The sequence below is a fragment of the Gossypium hirsutum genome, chromosome A07 (assembly GCF_007990345.1).
Source record: "Gossypium hirsutum isolate 1008001.06 chromosome A07, Gossypium_hirsutum_v2.1, whole genome shotgun sequence".
Taxonomy (NCBI): domain Eukaryota; kingdom Viridiplantae; phylum Streptophyta; class Magnoliopsida; order Malvales; family Malvaceae; genus Gossypium; species Gossypium hirsutum.
In genome coordinates, this window is record NC_053430.1 from 23,110,884 (window position 1) to 23,125,497 (window position 14,614).

Genomic DNA, 14,614 nt, shown 5'->3' on the forward strand with positions numbered 1-14,614 from the left:
ATACAAAATGACGAACAACCGACTCAACTTACTTGAAGCACACCGGAACAAGCGATAACACGATCTAACATAGCAATTTACATAGGAAAAACAAGACAAAAGAGAATTAAGAAAGATGTAAACGGAAAAAAATAGAAAAAAAACAAATTGGGGAAAAATAGAAAATAACGTCTATTAACAGTATAGGAAAGGAAATTAAAATTTTAGATCAATTTTATAGAAAGAATGCAAAAATATACATATTTGTTGCATATATAGTGACTCAAACACGAAACTAGAGAATAGACAGATACTTGACCAGTGAACCAGCATGCTCATTCTTGACATAAAAATACACAGAATTAAACTTAAACAAGGAATCCTAAGCCAAGGGCTCAAGTAAGGAACTTCACAAAATTCCAAAATTTATGCAACTCAAACCTCAAATCTCAAGTGAGCAAACAGAACACAACCACTGAAGCAGATACATATTTATCGACGCAACTTAGAAATAAAACTCAAATTTTAGGGCATTACAAAAATTTTGTCATACGAGATTGAAACATCCAAAGAAGGAAACAAAACACCTTAAACAAGATGCAAGAGACGGACACCAAAATATGACAACACCAGCTTCACCTTTCAACCTCCCACACAAGAAAAGCATCACCAAGAACCTTTCATAATCAATACCTGTAATGACCCGATAGTCACGGGTATCGAAAACTGTATTTTTGGATCTCCATTTTTGTAAAATGGATTCGTAATTATTTATTAAAAATATTTACGAAGTTAGTTGTGTGGTTAGTTAGGTTTTGGTTAGGTGAATTTGCACGAATTAAGAGTAATTAGGTATAAGGACTAAATTGCAGATAGGTTGAAAGTTGAATTATAGATGAAAGAAAATAAAAGGGACTAAATAAACAATTTAACCTATTTTCAAACAAGTGTATGGTCTTGGTAAAATACATGTATAAAAATATTATACATATGTATATAATAATAAATAAGTAATACTTAATATTTAAGTAATATATATTATATTATAATAATAAAAGAAAACAAATAAAAGAAAAAGAACAAAGTAGAAAGTAGAAACGAAACAAAAAAGAAAGAAAGAAAAGAAAGAAGGAGAATTAGGGATTTCAAAGTTCAAAGTTCAATTGGTTAGTCAATTTAGTCCATTTTCTTGTAATTTTTATGTTTTTAGAATCCCGATATAAATATTACTTAACCTATGTTGAAACTTTAGAAATTATTAAATTTTTAAATGTTGTTCATGTTGAATAATTTAAGTATTTGGGATTAAATTGACAGAATTTTAAGTTAGAAATGAAAAAGAGATTGAATTGTAAAAAAATTATAAGCTTTGAGTCATAGGGACTAAATTGTAAAAAATTTTAAATTTAGGGATTTAAGTGAAATTAGAGAGTTAAATTTAGTCTAAAGTGGAAATTGAATGAAAATATGGAAGTAATTTTGGAGAAATAAAATTAGTCTCAAGTTAGGGATTAAATTGAAATTTAGGTAAATGTTGAATAGAAATTTAAAATATCCAATGTGAAAATTGAATTGTATGTATTGATGAATTGTAATTGTTTTAATTTCCGTAGCTAACATTGTACCAAAAATTTTGACTAAGAAAGGAAATGATAAAGCCGACGAGGAATAGCTCAGAAATTCTGGTTTGTATTTCTATAATCCAAATCTTATTATTAATTGTTGTATTTTAATTTAAGATTTATGGTAAGTGATTGAGGTGAGTAATTAGTATTTTACTATTGAATTGAATTTATATGAATTGGTGATTAATGTGAAATGTGGATATTGGATATTGATTGTTGTTGAATTGTGAAATTAAACCCTATTAACTGTATCAGGCTGAGTCGGATATAGATGGCATGCCATAGGATTGGAAGAGTTCAGGGATTCTTCAACTTCGAGTCGATGAGACACTGGGTGTCAATCTATTACTTTGGATTAATTCAACGAGGCACTAGGTGCCAATTTTCTTCGGTTTAGCCGATGAGACATTGGGTGTCAAATTATTACTTCAAATTATCCGATGAGGTACTATGTACCAAACTGGTGTGTTTTGGTTGGATCCATGTATCTGTCATAGTCCAAGTCATGTTAATAGGGGTGATTAAATTAAATGATACTATGATTGGTATTGGAAAACATTGAATGTGAAAATCTATTTGAATATCAAGTATGAGATTTGAAATAGCAAGAAATGAGAATTGCATATGTTATGAATGATGTGCTGATGAATTGATTAATTGAATGATTAATGTTATTGTGTGATTAAATTTACATAATAAATTATTTTACCTTTAATATTTGGATTATAGAAAGACCATTGAGTTTATACTCAGCGTAAGGTTTTATTTTCCATGTGCAAGTTAGGTAATTAAGTCTGATCGCCGATTCAGCATCCATCAACGATCCTGATCTCAAACGTGGTGAAGTATGTCTCTTTGTGTCGGCATGTACCTAGGGCTTCTAAATATTAACTATTTTTCGAATTGATTGTAAATAATAACATAATATTAAAATTGTAATGTTGGTTGATATATATATCTATAAGCATGTGTTTGTGTTGAAACTTTAATATGGTATGTCAAATTAATCTTTAAGTGTTTATGATTTAGGTAAAATTTGATTTAAATTGGTATGTTTATAATATGGATTAAATTGATGTTTTGATTATATGTTTTAGATAATATAAGTGTGGAATCTATGAGGGAACATTGGATAGGCATCTATGTTGATTGTTTTGATATGTTTTAAAAAGTATTTGATTGTGTTTTGCATTGGTTGAACGAATAGTTTTTGAGTTGCTTGGTGTCTAAGATTGCAGGGTATGGTAAACTTGATGTTTAAGGTTCATTTTGAGTCCACACGGCCATATACACGGGCATGTGAGCGGACCGTGTGAGACACACGGCTATCACATGGGTGTGTGGTTTGGCCATGTGTCCCCTACTACTTAAATTTTCAAAACAGAATGCTTAGGTATTTTCACACAGGCAGAGACACGGGCGAGTGTCTCAGCCGTGTGTGACACATAGCCTAGCACGCGGGTGTGTGACTTGGCCGTGTAACCCTTGCACCTTAATATTTCAAGTCAGTATGCACCTAAGTTTGGACACGGGCTGGGACACAGCCGTGTGCCCCTATTTCAAATGCCCACACGGCCTGGCCACACGGGCGTGTGTCCCTTCTTTCTTTGAAAATTTTTGATGTTTTCAAAAAAATTTTCTGAGTACCCGATTTAGTCCCGATTTGTTTCTAACATACATTTTGGGCCTCGAAGGCTCATAAAAGAGACAATATGATTAATTTATGATATGTATGTTAAATGATATGTAGTGTCTATTTTTTATATGAAAAGTCTGATAATGCTCCGTAACCTGTTCCAGTGATGGATAAGGGTCAGGGGTGTTACAATACCTGCATCTTAAGCCCTTCCACCGTACTCAAAATTCATAGCCATATTTCTAGCAGGACACTAAATGTAACAACTTATTTTTTAGTGGTGTCAGAAACAGTGGTTTTTGGGCCACCAAATCCGACGAGTAAGTTCGTAAATATTATTATTTAATATTTGTGAGTCAAATATAGTTTTTGAAAGGTTTTTGATTTGATAATTTATGATATTTGAATGATTAATTAAGTTCAAGTGGTAAGGCCCTAAGGTCAAGTGGTTCTAGAAAATGATGTATTAGGACCTTATTTCTATAAACCAAGCCATAAATATTTTTATAAATATTTACGGAGTGTCATAAAGGTGGTATTAAAGTTTCGTTGGAAAATTTTAACGTTTCGATGGTTAATTAATTAAAAAGGACTAAATCATAAAAGATGTAAAATTTGATCACTATTAGATTTAAGTGATTAAATGGCTTAAGGAATAAAGATAAAGGGACTTAAATGGTAATTAAAAAATGGTCAAAGTTTCCAAGCGGTGGTGTTATGATTGAATCCAGTAGCTTTTGGATTAATTTTTCTTTTAGTCCTAATTAGTTTAGGATTAAATTGTAAATAAGTTTACTAAGTTAGAATTTAATTTAATTGAAAGACCAATTGTGAAATTAAACCTTCCTTTGATGGTAATTATGTCATATATTTGTGTGATGGACAATTATGGTCATGAAATTGGTGTTTTATTTGTTTATTAACCAATGTTAAAATGGTAATTTGATAAATTAAATTAAAATAAAATAAAAACAAAAGGTTAATGTTAGAGGTGATCATGGGCCGGGCCGGGCCCATATAAATTTTTAGGCCCATCTACTAGGCCCGGGCCTAGCCCGGCCCGAAATGTGGGCTTAAAATTTTGCCCAAGCCCGGGCCGAAATAAAATTACTAAGCCCAAGCACGGCCCGGCCCGGCCCATATTAAATTTTTTTTATTTCATTAAATAAAAAAAGTTTAAAAATATAATAAATCAAATATATTTAAAAACATAAAAAAATATTAAAACAAATAAAAATAATACTAAAACAATTCTTAAAACAATACACAAATTAATAATATAATAAAAAATGGTTATATTAAAAATTTAAAATAATTAAAAATAAAATAAAAAATATATATATTAATATATAATTCGGGCCGGGCCGGGCCCGGGCCAAAAAACCCTTACCCGAGGCCCGGCCTGTTTTCTAAACGGGCCTCATTTTTTTTGCCCAAGCCCATTTTTCGGGCCTATATTTTTACCCAAACCCTCCCATTTTTCCGGTGGGCCTTCGGGCCGGGCCGAGCCGCCCAGCCCATGATCAATTCTAGTTAATGTAATATAATCTTTTTTTTTTCTTCAACAATTGAAAACACCATGGATGTTGAGATGAAGCTTTCAGTCATGTTTCATTTGATGCATGTAAGTCTATTTTAGTCCCCTTTTTTTAATTTTTATGTTTTTGATATCGTTGCAACTAGGTTCAGCTAGCCCGTACCTTCGATTTTGAAACTCTTAAAGATTTTGAATGTTTCCATTGATGAACCTTGTGGTTTTAGATGTTAAATGATGAATTTAAAATGTTGGTTGATGTTTAAAAGTATTCTATTAAGTGATTTTTGATGAATTTTTTTATTAGGGATTAAATTGTTAAATTAATAAAAGTACAAGGATTTAAAGTGAAATTTTTACATAAATGACTGTTTCAGATACCATGAAAATTCGACTAAGGTCAATTTTTGGTAAAAATGGTTAATTTGCATGTTTTGGGCTCAGGGACTAAATTGAATAAAAGTAAAACTTTAATGGTAATTTTATAAAAATTTCAAAAATGACTAAATTGCATAAAATGAATTTTTTTATTGTCTAAATTAATATATTTAATGAAATTATTAATTTAGATCAAGGTCAAGTAGAAAATTAGGGAGAATAGAAAATTACCAAAATACCCTATACTTTGACATTTATGCAATTTAGCCAAGTAAGTCCATACGGTTAGAATTTAACATCAATATGAATTTTTTTGAGTAGATTAACATAGTAAAACTTGTATATTTATTTTTAATTGTTGATGATTAACGATAATTTGAGATATAATATTGAATTTGATTACTCAGATTAAATTGAACGCAAGATAGAGTACAGTCGTGATTTGGTGTGTTACAGGGGATTGGAGTGGAGATGATTATGGAGTGATGTATATTTATATTACCCAAGTAAACCGAGGTTCAGCATTTTTTGCAAACTCTCGTGTTATATACTTTGTTTGGTGTGTTGGTTGGATTAGCTCTTATGAGCATTGGTGTGTTGGAGGGATTGACTCATGTGAACATCTTGTGTGATTGGTCTGACTGATGATGTACTCTTACCAGTAAGTCTTTAATCGTATAGAAAATCTCGGTAAGGTAATTTGTTTAATGAATTTGAAATATTTGTTATTTATTGAATATTAACCTGAACATAAATGAATCCATCAGTTGAGATTGTGGATGATGCTTAGGTTTGTGCTAAGCTTTTGGTTGCATTATATCATGTTTAATATTAATGATATACATTGAAATGGTAATTGGCCAAATGGAAATATGCTTATGTTCATGAAAAGGGTGGTAAGATTCAAAAGGTGTAATTTCTTATAAAACGGTTTATCATGTGACTAACCCCAAATGAGTTATATACAAAAATGCACTAACCTGTGATATGATTATGATTGATGTATATGCTTATGTATGGTATTATACAAATGAAACGGTAAGAAAAGGTAATGAAACAGTAAGTTCATAATTGAAATGTGATATGATGGAAAAGGGATTGATGAGTTGAATAATGTACTTATATAGGAGAAATTACGTATGTTATGGTTGAACTTACCTATGTTATGAATAAATATATTAACTATTTAATTGATGTTGTTATTTAAGTTTATGCTTAGTAAATGGAATGGAAAGTAAGTAAATGAAGTTACTCGTAGTTTTATGAAAAGGTTAATGATGCTGTAAAATGTTTTATAAAATCCTATTATGTTAGAAATGAAAATATATATGATGTTGATAGACTTACTCATTTATGAGTTGGTGGTTACGTGGTTGACAAATCTTAAGGCATTAGTATAACTTTATATTTATCATATAAAGTTCATTATTAAATTAGAATATTATGTTTAAAATTTTACGAGCTTAGTAAGCATTCATTGCTTACGTAGTTGTTTATCCCTTACTTTACAGATTACTGGAGGCTCGATCAGTTTGGAAGCTCGTCGAAGAGCTCTATCACACTATCCAGCAATTATATCGATAGATTCTGATGTCTTGGTTATGGTTATAATGGCATGTATAGGTGGACTTATTCTAAAGTTTAGATGATGTTTATGGCTTGTAATGTTGCCTTAGATTTAAGGTACTTATGGTGTTCTTGATGCCTTGTTGGTTGTGGTTGATATGGTCAATTTGATGCATGTTTAGAAATAACCAAATTTGGTATGTGTTAATGTATCTTTAAATGACCAAAGTGGTATGTGTTGTATCGACCTCAACATGGCCAAGACATGGTATGCTTTGGAAAGGTCTTGAATATATGTGCATGATTGAGATATGGTATACCTAATATGATAAGGTTTGTATGTATCAATTGTGTTTTATATTTGTATGGAAACAAATCAGTTGGTAAATGGTATAAATTTTGTTAAATGTGGTGAAGTTATTTTTTTATATGGCATGGAAATAGTATTGAGATAAGTTAGGTATGTATGGTTAAGGTTTAAACAAATATGCTCATGTATATATATATAAATTGATGCTTGATGTTTGAGGTTCTTTTGGCATATTGGTTGTATGAACATTTGGTATGGAGATTAGTCATTCTTTGCATAATTTGAGTATGTTTAAAGGCCTTGTATACATGTACAAATTTCTTGTAGGTTTATGCTTGAAAGGGTGAAAGAAATGGCTTGGAAGTGATCATTTTCTTTTCCACGTGGGTGTGCGTCTCAACCGTGTGTAACACACGGCCATGTGACACGATTGTGTGTCCCCTTTAGTTTCTAAAGATTTCAACTCAACCAGTTACACGACCTGGCACATGGGCGTGTGACTTAGCCGTGTGGCACAAGTCAATGAGTTACACGAGCGTGTATCTCAGCCGTGTGAACCCTATAGTTTGAAAAATTCTATATTTTTCTATGAAATTCTAAATGTTTTTTTATTTAGTCCGGAATCGTTTCTAAAGTGATTCTAAGGCCTTGAGGGCTCGAATAAGGGACGTTATGCATGTGTTTGAATGAATTAAGCTATGATATATGAAATGTTTAAGAATGAAAGTTTTTAAGTTATAGTTTTCCCGATAATACTCCGTAATCCTATTCCGGTGATGGATACGGGTTAAGGGTGTTACACCAAAGAACACCTTGAAATAGAAGTTAATGTTGTGAGACGACCATTCATGCAGCATGCACATTTGGTGAACCCTCCAATATTTGTGAACTCACAGTAAGTGGCGAGCTACCTTGTAACATCCTCAACCCGACCCGATTCATTGGATCCTGATTTTGAATGTTATCATATAAAACTTAACCGTTTAACAAAATCACCTCACAATTTTTTACTTCTTTTAAACATTTCCTATGGCATTCCAATTGAAATGCTTAATAAATGATGGCAAAAAAAATGCCCTACATTGTAACTGCTCGCAAGCTGCCTTTAATGCTGATATGATGGACTTAAGGAGTGCCACTTTATAATACCCCTTAGGCCTATTTTAGGAAGGGAGTAGATTGTTATACATCAATAACCTGAAACCTGCACCCTGGAAAAGATCTAAGCCTCTGTCCCATAACCTGGCCATGATAAGACAACAAGGCGAACTAGATTGTAAAGCAAGGCTACAGACCCAACTCACAAGAACCTTGCGCGAGCTCATAAGGCAGGATTGTAGGTACAGCTCGTAAAGCCAGCTCACAAGATAAGGTTACAAACCTAGCTCGTAAGAACCTAGGGAAGGCTGCAGTCTCACCTCGTATGTATCCAAGGAACTCTTAAGAAGTGCCACATATTCCATTGGCCACCCACACACTCGTCCAATAGGTACAGAGCTCGCCCTGAACACCAGTCCCGGGAGCAGAAAAGACCGCATGCTCCGTAGACACGTGCCCAACAAACCTGGAGCTCGCAGAGAATGTCAGTACTGGAGACAATAGAATTAAGATAAAATAATGAGGTCCTACCATGAGTTGTAATAGTATCAGTAATAACATATTACTCAGTAGTGTTGTTGTATAAATACAAAAATAGAGGCCAATAAGGCCAATATCTATGCTTCATTACTTATACCGATTCAATGCCATCACTAAAGTTTGTACTGTTAAACGTGGAATATACTTTGATAATTGGCGTTATTATTATATAACTCAAAATGGACAAATGTCCTTACAAAGATCCAATTCGACCATTCTAGTTTGTTGTAATATAAACAACCTTAAAAGAGATGGGCCTCAATTTGTGCGATTCACTTGATCAAGTTGGTAATGGGAGTTATTGTTATGCAAACACATACATTAGGATCAATGCCCTTGCCTTCAGTTCCATCATTGTAGTTGAAAAGATTTCTCATAATATTTGTCATCATAGAGATCCATAAAATATACCCTGCCGTCTCATTAAATTTAACTTATTTTTCTTTAGAAGTTATTATAAACAAAACTTTCAATAAAAGAATTTTAAATTTTTTTTATAAAATCAAAATATTTAAATTTTCACTGAAAATTGTGACATTTTTATTGAAATAGAGGGACTTTGTATTCGTGCCATGTCAATTGGGCTGGGCATTGGCAGAAATATAAAAGCTTTACTGCTTCCTAGACGGTTCAAGCACCGATATAATTCATTGGAAATCAAATTATAAGAAACTAAACAGTTTTTTCTTTGTTTTAGCATCAAGGGTTGGGGGGGCAAAAGACAATTTCTTTGTTATCGGATCTTTCATCACAATCTTATGATATAAAAGCAATATATTACGTGCCCCCCAAAACTATGCTAGAACCAGGCAAAAATGATCATTTATGACTAACCTATCATATCTTCATCATTTTCATTTCACCATCTCAAAAAAGTACGGACATGCAGTAATTCATGTTAGCGAAACATTGGCATGCAGGCGAGCTCAGAGATCAAATCCCGTGTTACCGAAACAAGTTACAGTACAGCACCAATATCTTCTTCCAACTTAGAACCATAAACAAGCCAATGATGTCCTAGTTTGCTTAAAAGCAGGCCAGTGCCTTGATCATCCAAGCTCCTATCCCTCCCCTGTCTCGGCTAAATTCATCACTTTTAATGCATCCTCAGCTTTTATTTTCTGAGGGACATAATCTGGAAACACCAAAAAAATTTCCAGCAATTGTAAATAATCATGGAAAAAGCTGGGAGAAAGCTGGCAATGCGGATCAGCATATGTAAAGGGAACAAACGGGAGGAGACTGTAAACAAAAATAAATTAAAATTAGCAATACCTGATAGAAAGTCATATCTCTTCTGTTCATGGACAACTGTTGCTGCAAAATAAAGAGAGGAGCATCTTAACACAACCGCAGTTGAATACATTTAAACCTTTTTGCAACAATAATAATATTAATTTCTTTCAAATTTGTGCAATAAGAGCAGTATGGATTTGCCCAAGGTCCACTTTTCAAGAAATGAAGAGTATAATATCATTCAACTATATACTTCGTTTAAATTCTAGACGAAAAATGTATAACTGAAACGTCTTAATGAAACTTCAAGCACCCCATAACATGTACATTCAATCACAAGAAATGGAAGGAGATTATGTTGTGCAAGATATGTGCTATTCATACTGATGCAGAGAAATGAAACAATTCCATTTGAAAATCAATTGATTTCAGCTTACATTCGCCTACATGAACCATATTAAAATATTAGAAGAAAGAACCAAATCTAACCACCCAAAATTTTCAATTCAAATGAGAGAACAGCATAAGGTAGATTTTGATTCAATACAGGAATCAACATAAAAGTATAACCCTAAGCCACATAAATCAATTTTAAACTAATGTTTCTATAAAATCATCTATAGAAGCTTTCATTCTGCTGACCAAACCATGAGAATCCATTGGCAGTATCACATTCCATAAGAATCCGACTTTTTTAGCTCAGAAACATTATTGTAACAATAGATATTAATCTTTATGAACATATAACATATCTAAGAAAACCACTCAAAACCCCTATCTTTACCGAAAATGCATCTCAAGCTTCAATCCTGGCAATAGTTAGTGTTGTTTGAGCAAATATGTGTAAGGTCGAGTAAGTCAAGGCTCATGCTAATATTCTACAGTAATGTCAGATAGAACCGGCAAAGGAAACAACATATACAAGGGGGATTCAAAAAGGAACGTACATAGGTGCTTGTAACTAAGTGATTTCTTGCGATCTTTAATGGAGCATTTGTATCCATCTTCGCAGAACTTTTCAAGAAACAATTCCTGCAGAAAACAAAAATAAATTTAGACAATAAACAATATGAAACAGAGTGATAATTACCTTTCGACCAAACAATGCTCATACCATACCAATTCCACAGAGAAGAAGAAACAACATACAAAACACCAATTTTTTTTAATTTAAAAAACAACAACAATTTTGAGCAGAATTAAAGCAATGATTTAAGACCAGCAATTTCGAGATCCCAACTTTTCAAAATACATTTAAGGCATGCATTCAACCAAACATAGACCCCATAAATGACAGCAAAGGATTATCAAGCTTTAACCTTGGAGGATAAACACATTGAGAAAAAAACCCCACTTTATGACTTTAAAGACTAAAAAAAGGAAGGAAAAGATTCAAAGGAAACCCTAAAGGCATTCAGGAAAATAACCCCAAAAAAGGGGGAAAGAAAAAGGAATTACCGCGGCTTTGTTAACAAGAAAAACAACATCTTGAGAAACAGCCATATGTGAATCTTCAGTCTTGATTATCCTCTTGATTCTGTTCATTGGAAATCTACACACCTTTGCTTCTTCTTCTTCCTCGTCTACTTCTTCCTTTCGCTTTCTTTTGCTGTCGGGTTTAACGTTCTTGTGGTAGTTGTTTCTGTTTTCTTCGGGTTCTGATTCAGAGCTTGAAGATGGGTCGGCAATAACCTGGGACTTGACTGGGATTCCATTGCTGCTCTTGTTTTTGCTTTTGTCTGGCTTTAATTCGGGCTTTGGCTTTGATTTGGTAGGTATTTTGGAGGCACTTGCTTTCTTCTCTGGTTTTTTAATGGATTTTTTTGCGTCTTTGTCAGCGGTTCTGTTGCTCTTCTCCTTATGCTTCTTCTTGTTCTTGTTCTGTTCTTTGGGTTTCTTGGAAGAGGAGGCCATTGCGCTCTCGCTCTCTCACAGATTCCGAAAAATCTCAACTCCGAACTCCAGAGATCTGATATATAAGGCCATTATGTAGATTGGGTTCTTCATGGGCTTAACTTTAAATGGGCTACGAAACCAATTGGTGAGTGACAAAAAGTAGGATTCCCTTTTAAAAGAAGTCTTAAAAATCCAATTAACTGCAACACAATTCAGATGGGGGCAGCTTCAATATATTGTACTCTGAATTTTAGACAAAAATAAAAAAAAATTATAATTCGGTAATATTCAAGTATCACCGAGAAAATACATGGACGTATCACTAAATCAAATGCTCAACAATGATAGTTTTACATGCATAGGAGGCTAAGCAAAAGTAGCACCAACATGAAGATTATGAGTACATTCTTTTATTACTAACTCATCAAGTAGTTCAAAAACAGGCAGCAATTTCCTATCTTTGCAATTCATTTCAATCAGAAACTCCCAACAATGTGGTTCTGGTTTAAACCCCGTTTCAGCCAATCCAAACAATGCTGTAACTGCATCATCTAACATTCCAGCTTTACAAAGCTGAATCAACACCTCATTCGATGTTGCATAATGTGGAAAAACCCCCCTATCCAACATCAGACCCAACAGCTTCGCTGCCTTTTCCATTTCATCTTTCTGCCATAATGCATTCAATACAATTCTGTAACTTGCTTTGTTCAAGTAAACACCTTCATATGGCAGCTTCTCGAGCATCTGAAGCGCCTCATGGAACCTACTTTCTCTGCATAACCCACCAAGTAATACATTTAAAGTAACAACATCGGCTTCACATTTGTTTTCCTTCATTTCCTTAAGCAATGGCATCACCTCATCGATTCTACTAGCCCTACAAAGGCAATTCATCAATGTAGTATAAACAATTGTATCAGGTTTCAGACCTGTGCTCTTCATCTCAACAAAAAGTTGTTTGGCTTCTTCCCAACTTCCCTCCTTGCATAAGCCATTCATCAAAGCAGAGTAGTTGAATAAATTAGGGCTGCATCCATTGTTTTTCATAAACTCTATTATCTTTCTCGCCCGATCGACTTTTCCTTCACGACAGAAGCCATTAATTAACAAATTATAGGTTAAAGCATCAGGCAATATCTGATCCTTACCAACCATTTCCTCAAACAATTCGATGGCTTCTTTAAGTCGTCTACTTTCACAGAGACCACCTATCAAGGTTGAGTAAGTAATCAGATTGGGATAAGAAACCTTAGATTTTTTCATCTCCTTTACAACTTCAAACGCAGATTCAAGGTCTCCATTATTACAATGATGTTTAACCAAGATGTTAAAAATGCAGGTATTGGGTCTCAACCTGAGAGATTTCTTCGAGTTCAACAGAAAATCTCGAGCCAAATCAACCTGGTTCGATTCAATCAGGAGATTAAGACAAGTACTAATAGCTTTCAGTGAAGGTTTTTCACGAACAATGGGCTGAATTGCATTGAACATCTCAAGTACCTTATCATGTAAAGAAAACCTGGAAAAATGCTTCATGAGATTGAGGAATATACCTTCATGAAATCTACAAGTTTCATAGCTCATTTGACGAAGTAATGAGTCAACGGCCTGAAACTTCTTCGATTGAGCAAGCTTGTGAAGGATGGTTCCATAGGTGGCACTGTTATGAGTAAAGCCTTTCTGCCGCGACACCTTGTTAAATATTTGTAAGGCCCGTTGTGGATCTTTCTCACGCTTGATCAAGTTGATGGCAGTGTCGTGAGAGATAAATTTGGGTTTCCTTTGAGACTCAGTAGAGGCAAGTGAGGGTTGCGGAGGAGGATCTGGTTTTTGGGAGTTGGGTTTCAGGAGTTGTAGGGGGGAGATCCATGGAAGTGGAGATGAAGAGGAAGAGAAGCAGCGCTGCTTACAGAATGAAACTCTAACCAAATTCATGACAAATGCCTCCACCTTTACAAGTCTTCATCATCCGAGGAACACAACATTCGAAAAGAGATGCACGGCGGTGGAAGAACTCAGAAGAGAAGAAAAAACCAGGAGGAAAGGAAAAAGAAAGAAGAAGGATACACGGCAACGGCGGCAATCGTCGATGATTTCGTACAAAGAAGTTACGGGTGGCGGAAAGGAAAGAGGGGAAAGCCCCAACGGCGTGAATGGAGAAGAAGAGCAGAGAGCAGGGTGGAGTTGTGGGTTTCAATTCATTAAAAGAGATGCTTGGTCCAGTCCATTACAAATTTACAAAGGGCACAATAAAACCCAACCGAACCTTAAAATAAAGAGCAAATGCTGCTTCCATAAATAATTTTTATTTTTATGGTGTAAAAATCAATATTTTTTATTTAAATTTGTGAAAGAAATTTAAATTTTTATATAAAAATTATTTTTTTTTAAAATACCATATAAAATTTAATTTATTTTTAATTTACTTAAAAAATAATTTTTTAGAAATATTTATAAAAAACTTTCAAACTATACAAAATTATGATAAAATGCATAATCAAACTAATTTTATCAAAATAAATTACAAAAATAAAAAATTAATATAGAAATATAGAGGGCCGAATTAAAATCGACGGTTCAAAAAATTTAAAATATTCGGTTGAACAAAATGATCTCACCCCTAATACTTGCGTTGCATCAATAATAGAGTGAATGATTATAATTGTGTCTTATTTGATTACCCATAAAAAAATTAAAATATAATAAATTAAATACATTTAAAACAAATATTAAAATAAGAAACAAATAAAAAATGATAATAAAACAATTCTTAAAAACAATACACAAATTGAAAATATAATAAAAAGTGATTA

At 33.3% G+C, this 14,614-nt stretch overlaps 2 protein-coding genes across 6 annotated transcripts; both read right to left on the reverse strand.

Annotated features, from left to right (window-relative positions):
* Positions 1 to 9,488: 9,488 nt before the first annotated feature.
* On the reverse strand, positions 9,489 to 11,993 carry LOC107953224 (DNA polymerase epsilon subunit C). Of its 2 annotated transcripts, none has more exons than XM_041117780.1 (4): positions 11,361 to 11,993; positions 10,850 to 10,934; positions 9,942 to 9,977; positions 9,489 to 9,801 (listed from the first exon to the last, which is right to left on the reverse strand). In XM_041117780.1, the coding sequence occupies exons 1-4, from the start codon at positions 11,814 to 11,816 to the stop codon at positions 9,728 to 9,730; spliced, it is 651 nt and encodes a 216-aa protein (XP_040973714.1). In that variant the 5' UTR covers positions 11,817 to 11,993; the 3' UTR covers positions 9,489 to 9,727. The 2 variants fall into 2 exon arrangements, with proteins under 2 accessions (XP_040973714.1, XP_016743952.1); XM_016888463.2 differs by having other exon boundaries at positions 9,942 to 9,983.
* Positions 11,994 to 12,032: 39 nt separating this feature from the next.
* LOC107953223 (pentatricopeptide repeat-containing protein At5g18475) lies at positions 12,033 to 14,052 on the reverse strand. Of its 4 annotated transcripts, XM_016888462.2 has the most exons (3): positions 13,355 to 14,050; positions 12,950 to 13,009; positions 12,033 to 12,883 (listed from the first exon to the last, which is right to left on the reverse strand). In XM_016888462.2, the coding sequence occupies exons 1-3, from the start codon at positions 13,734 to 13,736 to the stop codon at positions 12,165 to 12,167; spliced, it is 1,161 nt and encodes a 386-aa protein (XP_016743951.1). In that variant the 5' UTR covers positions 13,737 to 14,050; the 3' UTR covers positions 12,033 to 12,164. The 4 variants fall into 4 exon arrangements, with proteins under 4 accessions (XP_016743951.1, XP_016743949.1, XP_016743950.1 ...); XM_016888460.2 differs by having other exon boundaries at positions 12,950 to 14,052; XM_016888461.2 differs by having other exon boundaries at positions 12,033 to 13,009; positions 13,355 to 14,049.
* Positions 14,053 to 14,614: the final 562 nt, after the last annotated feature.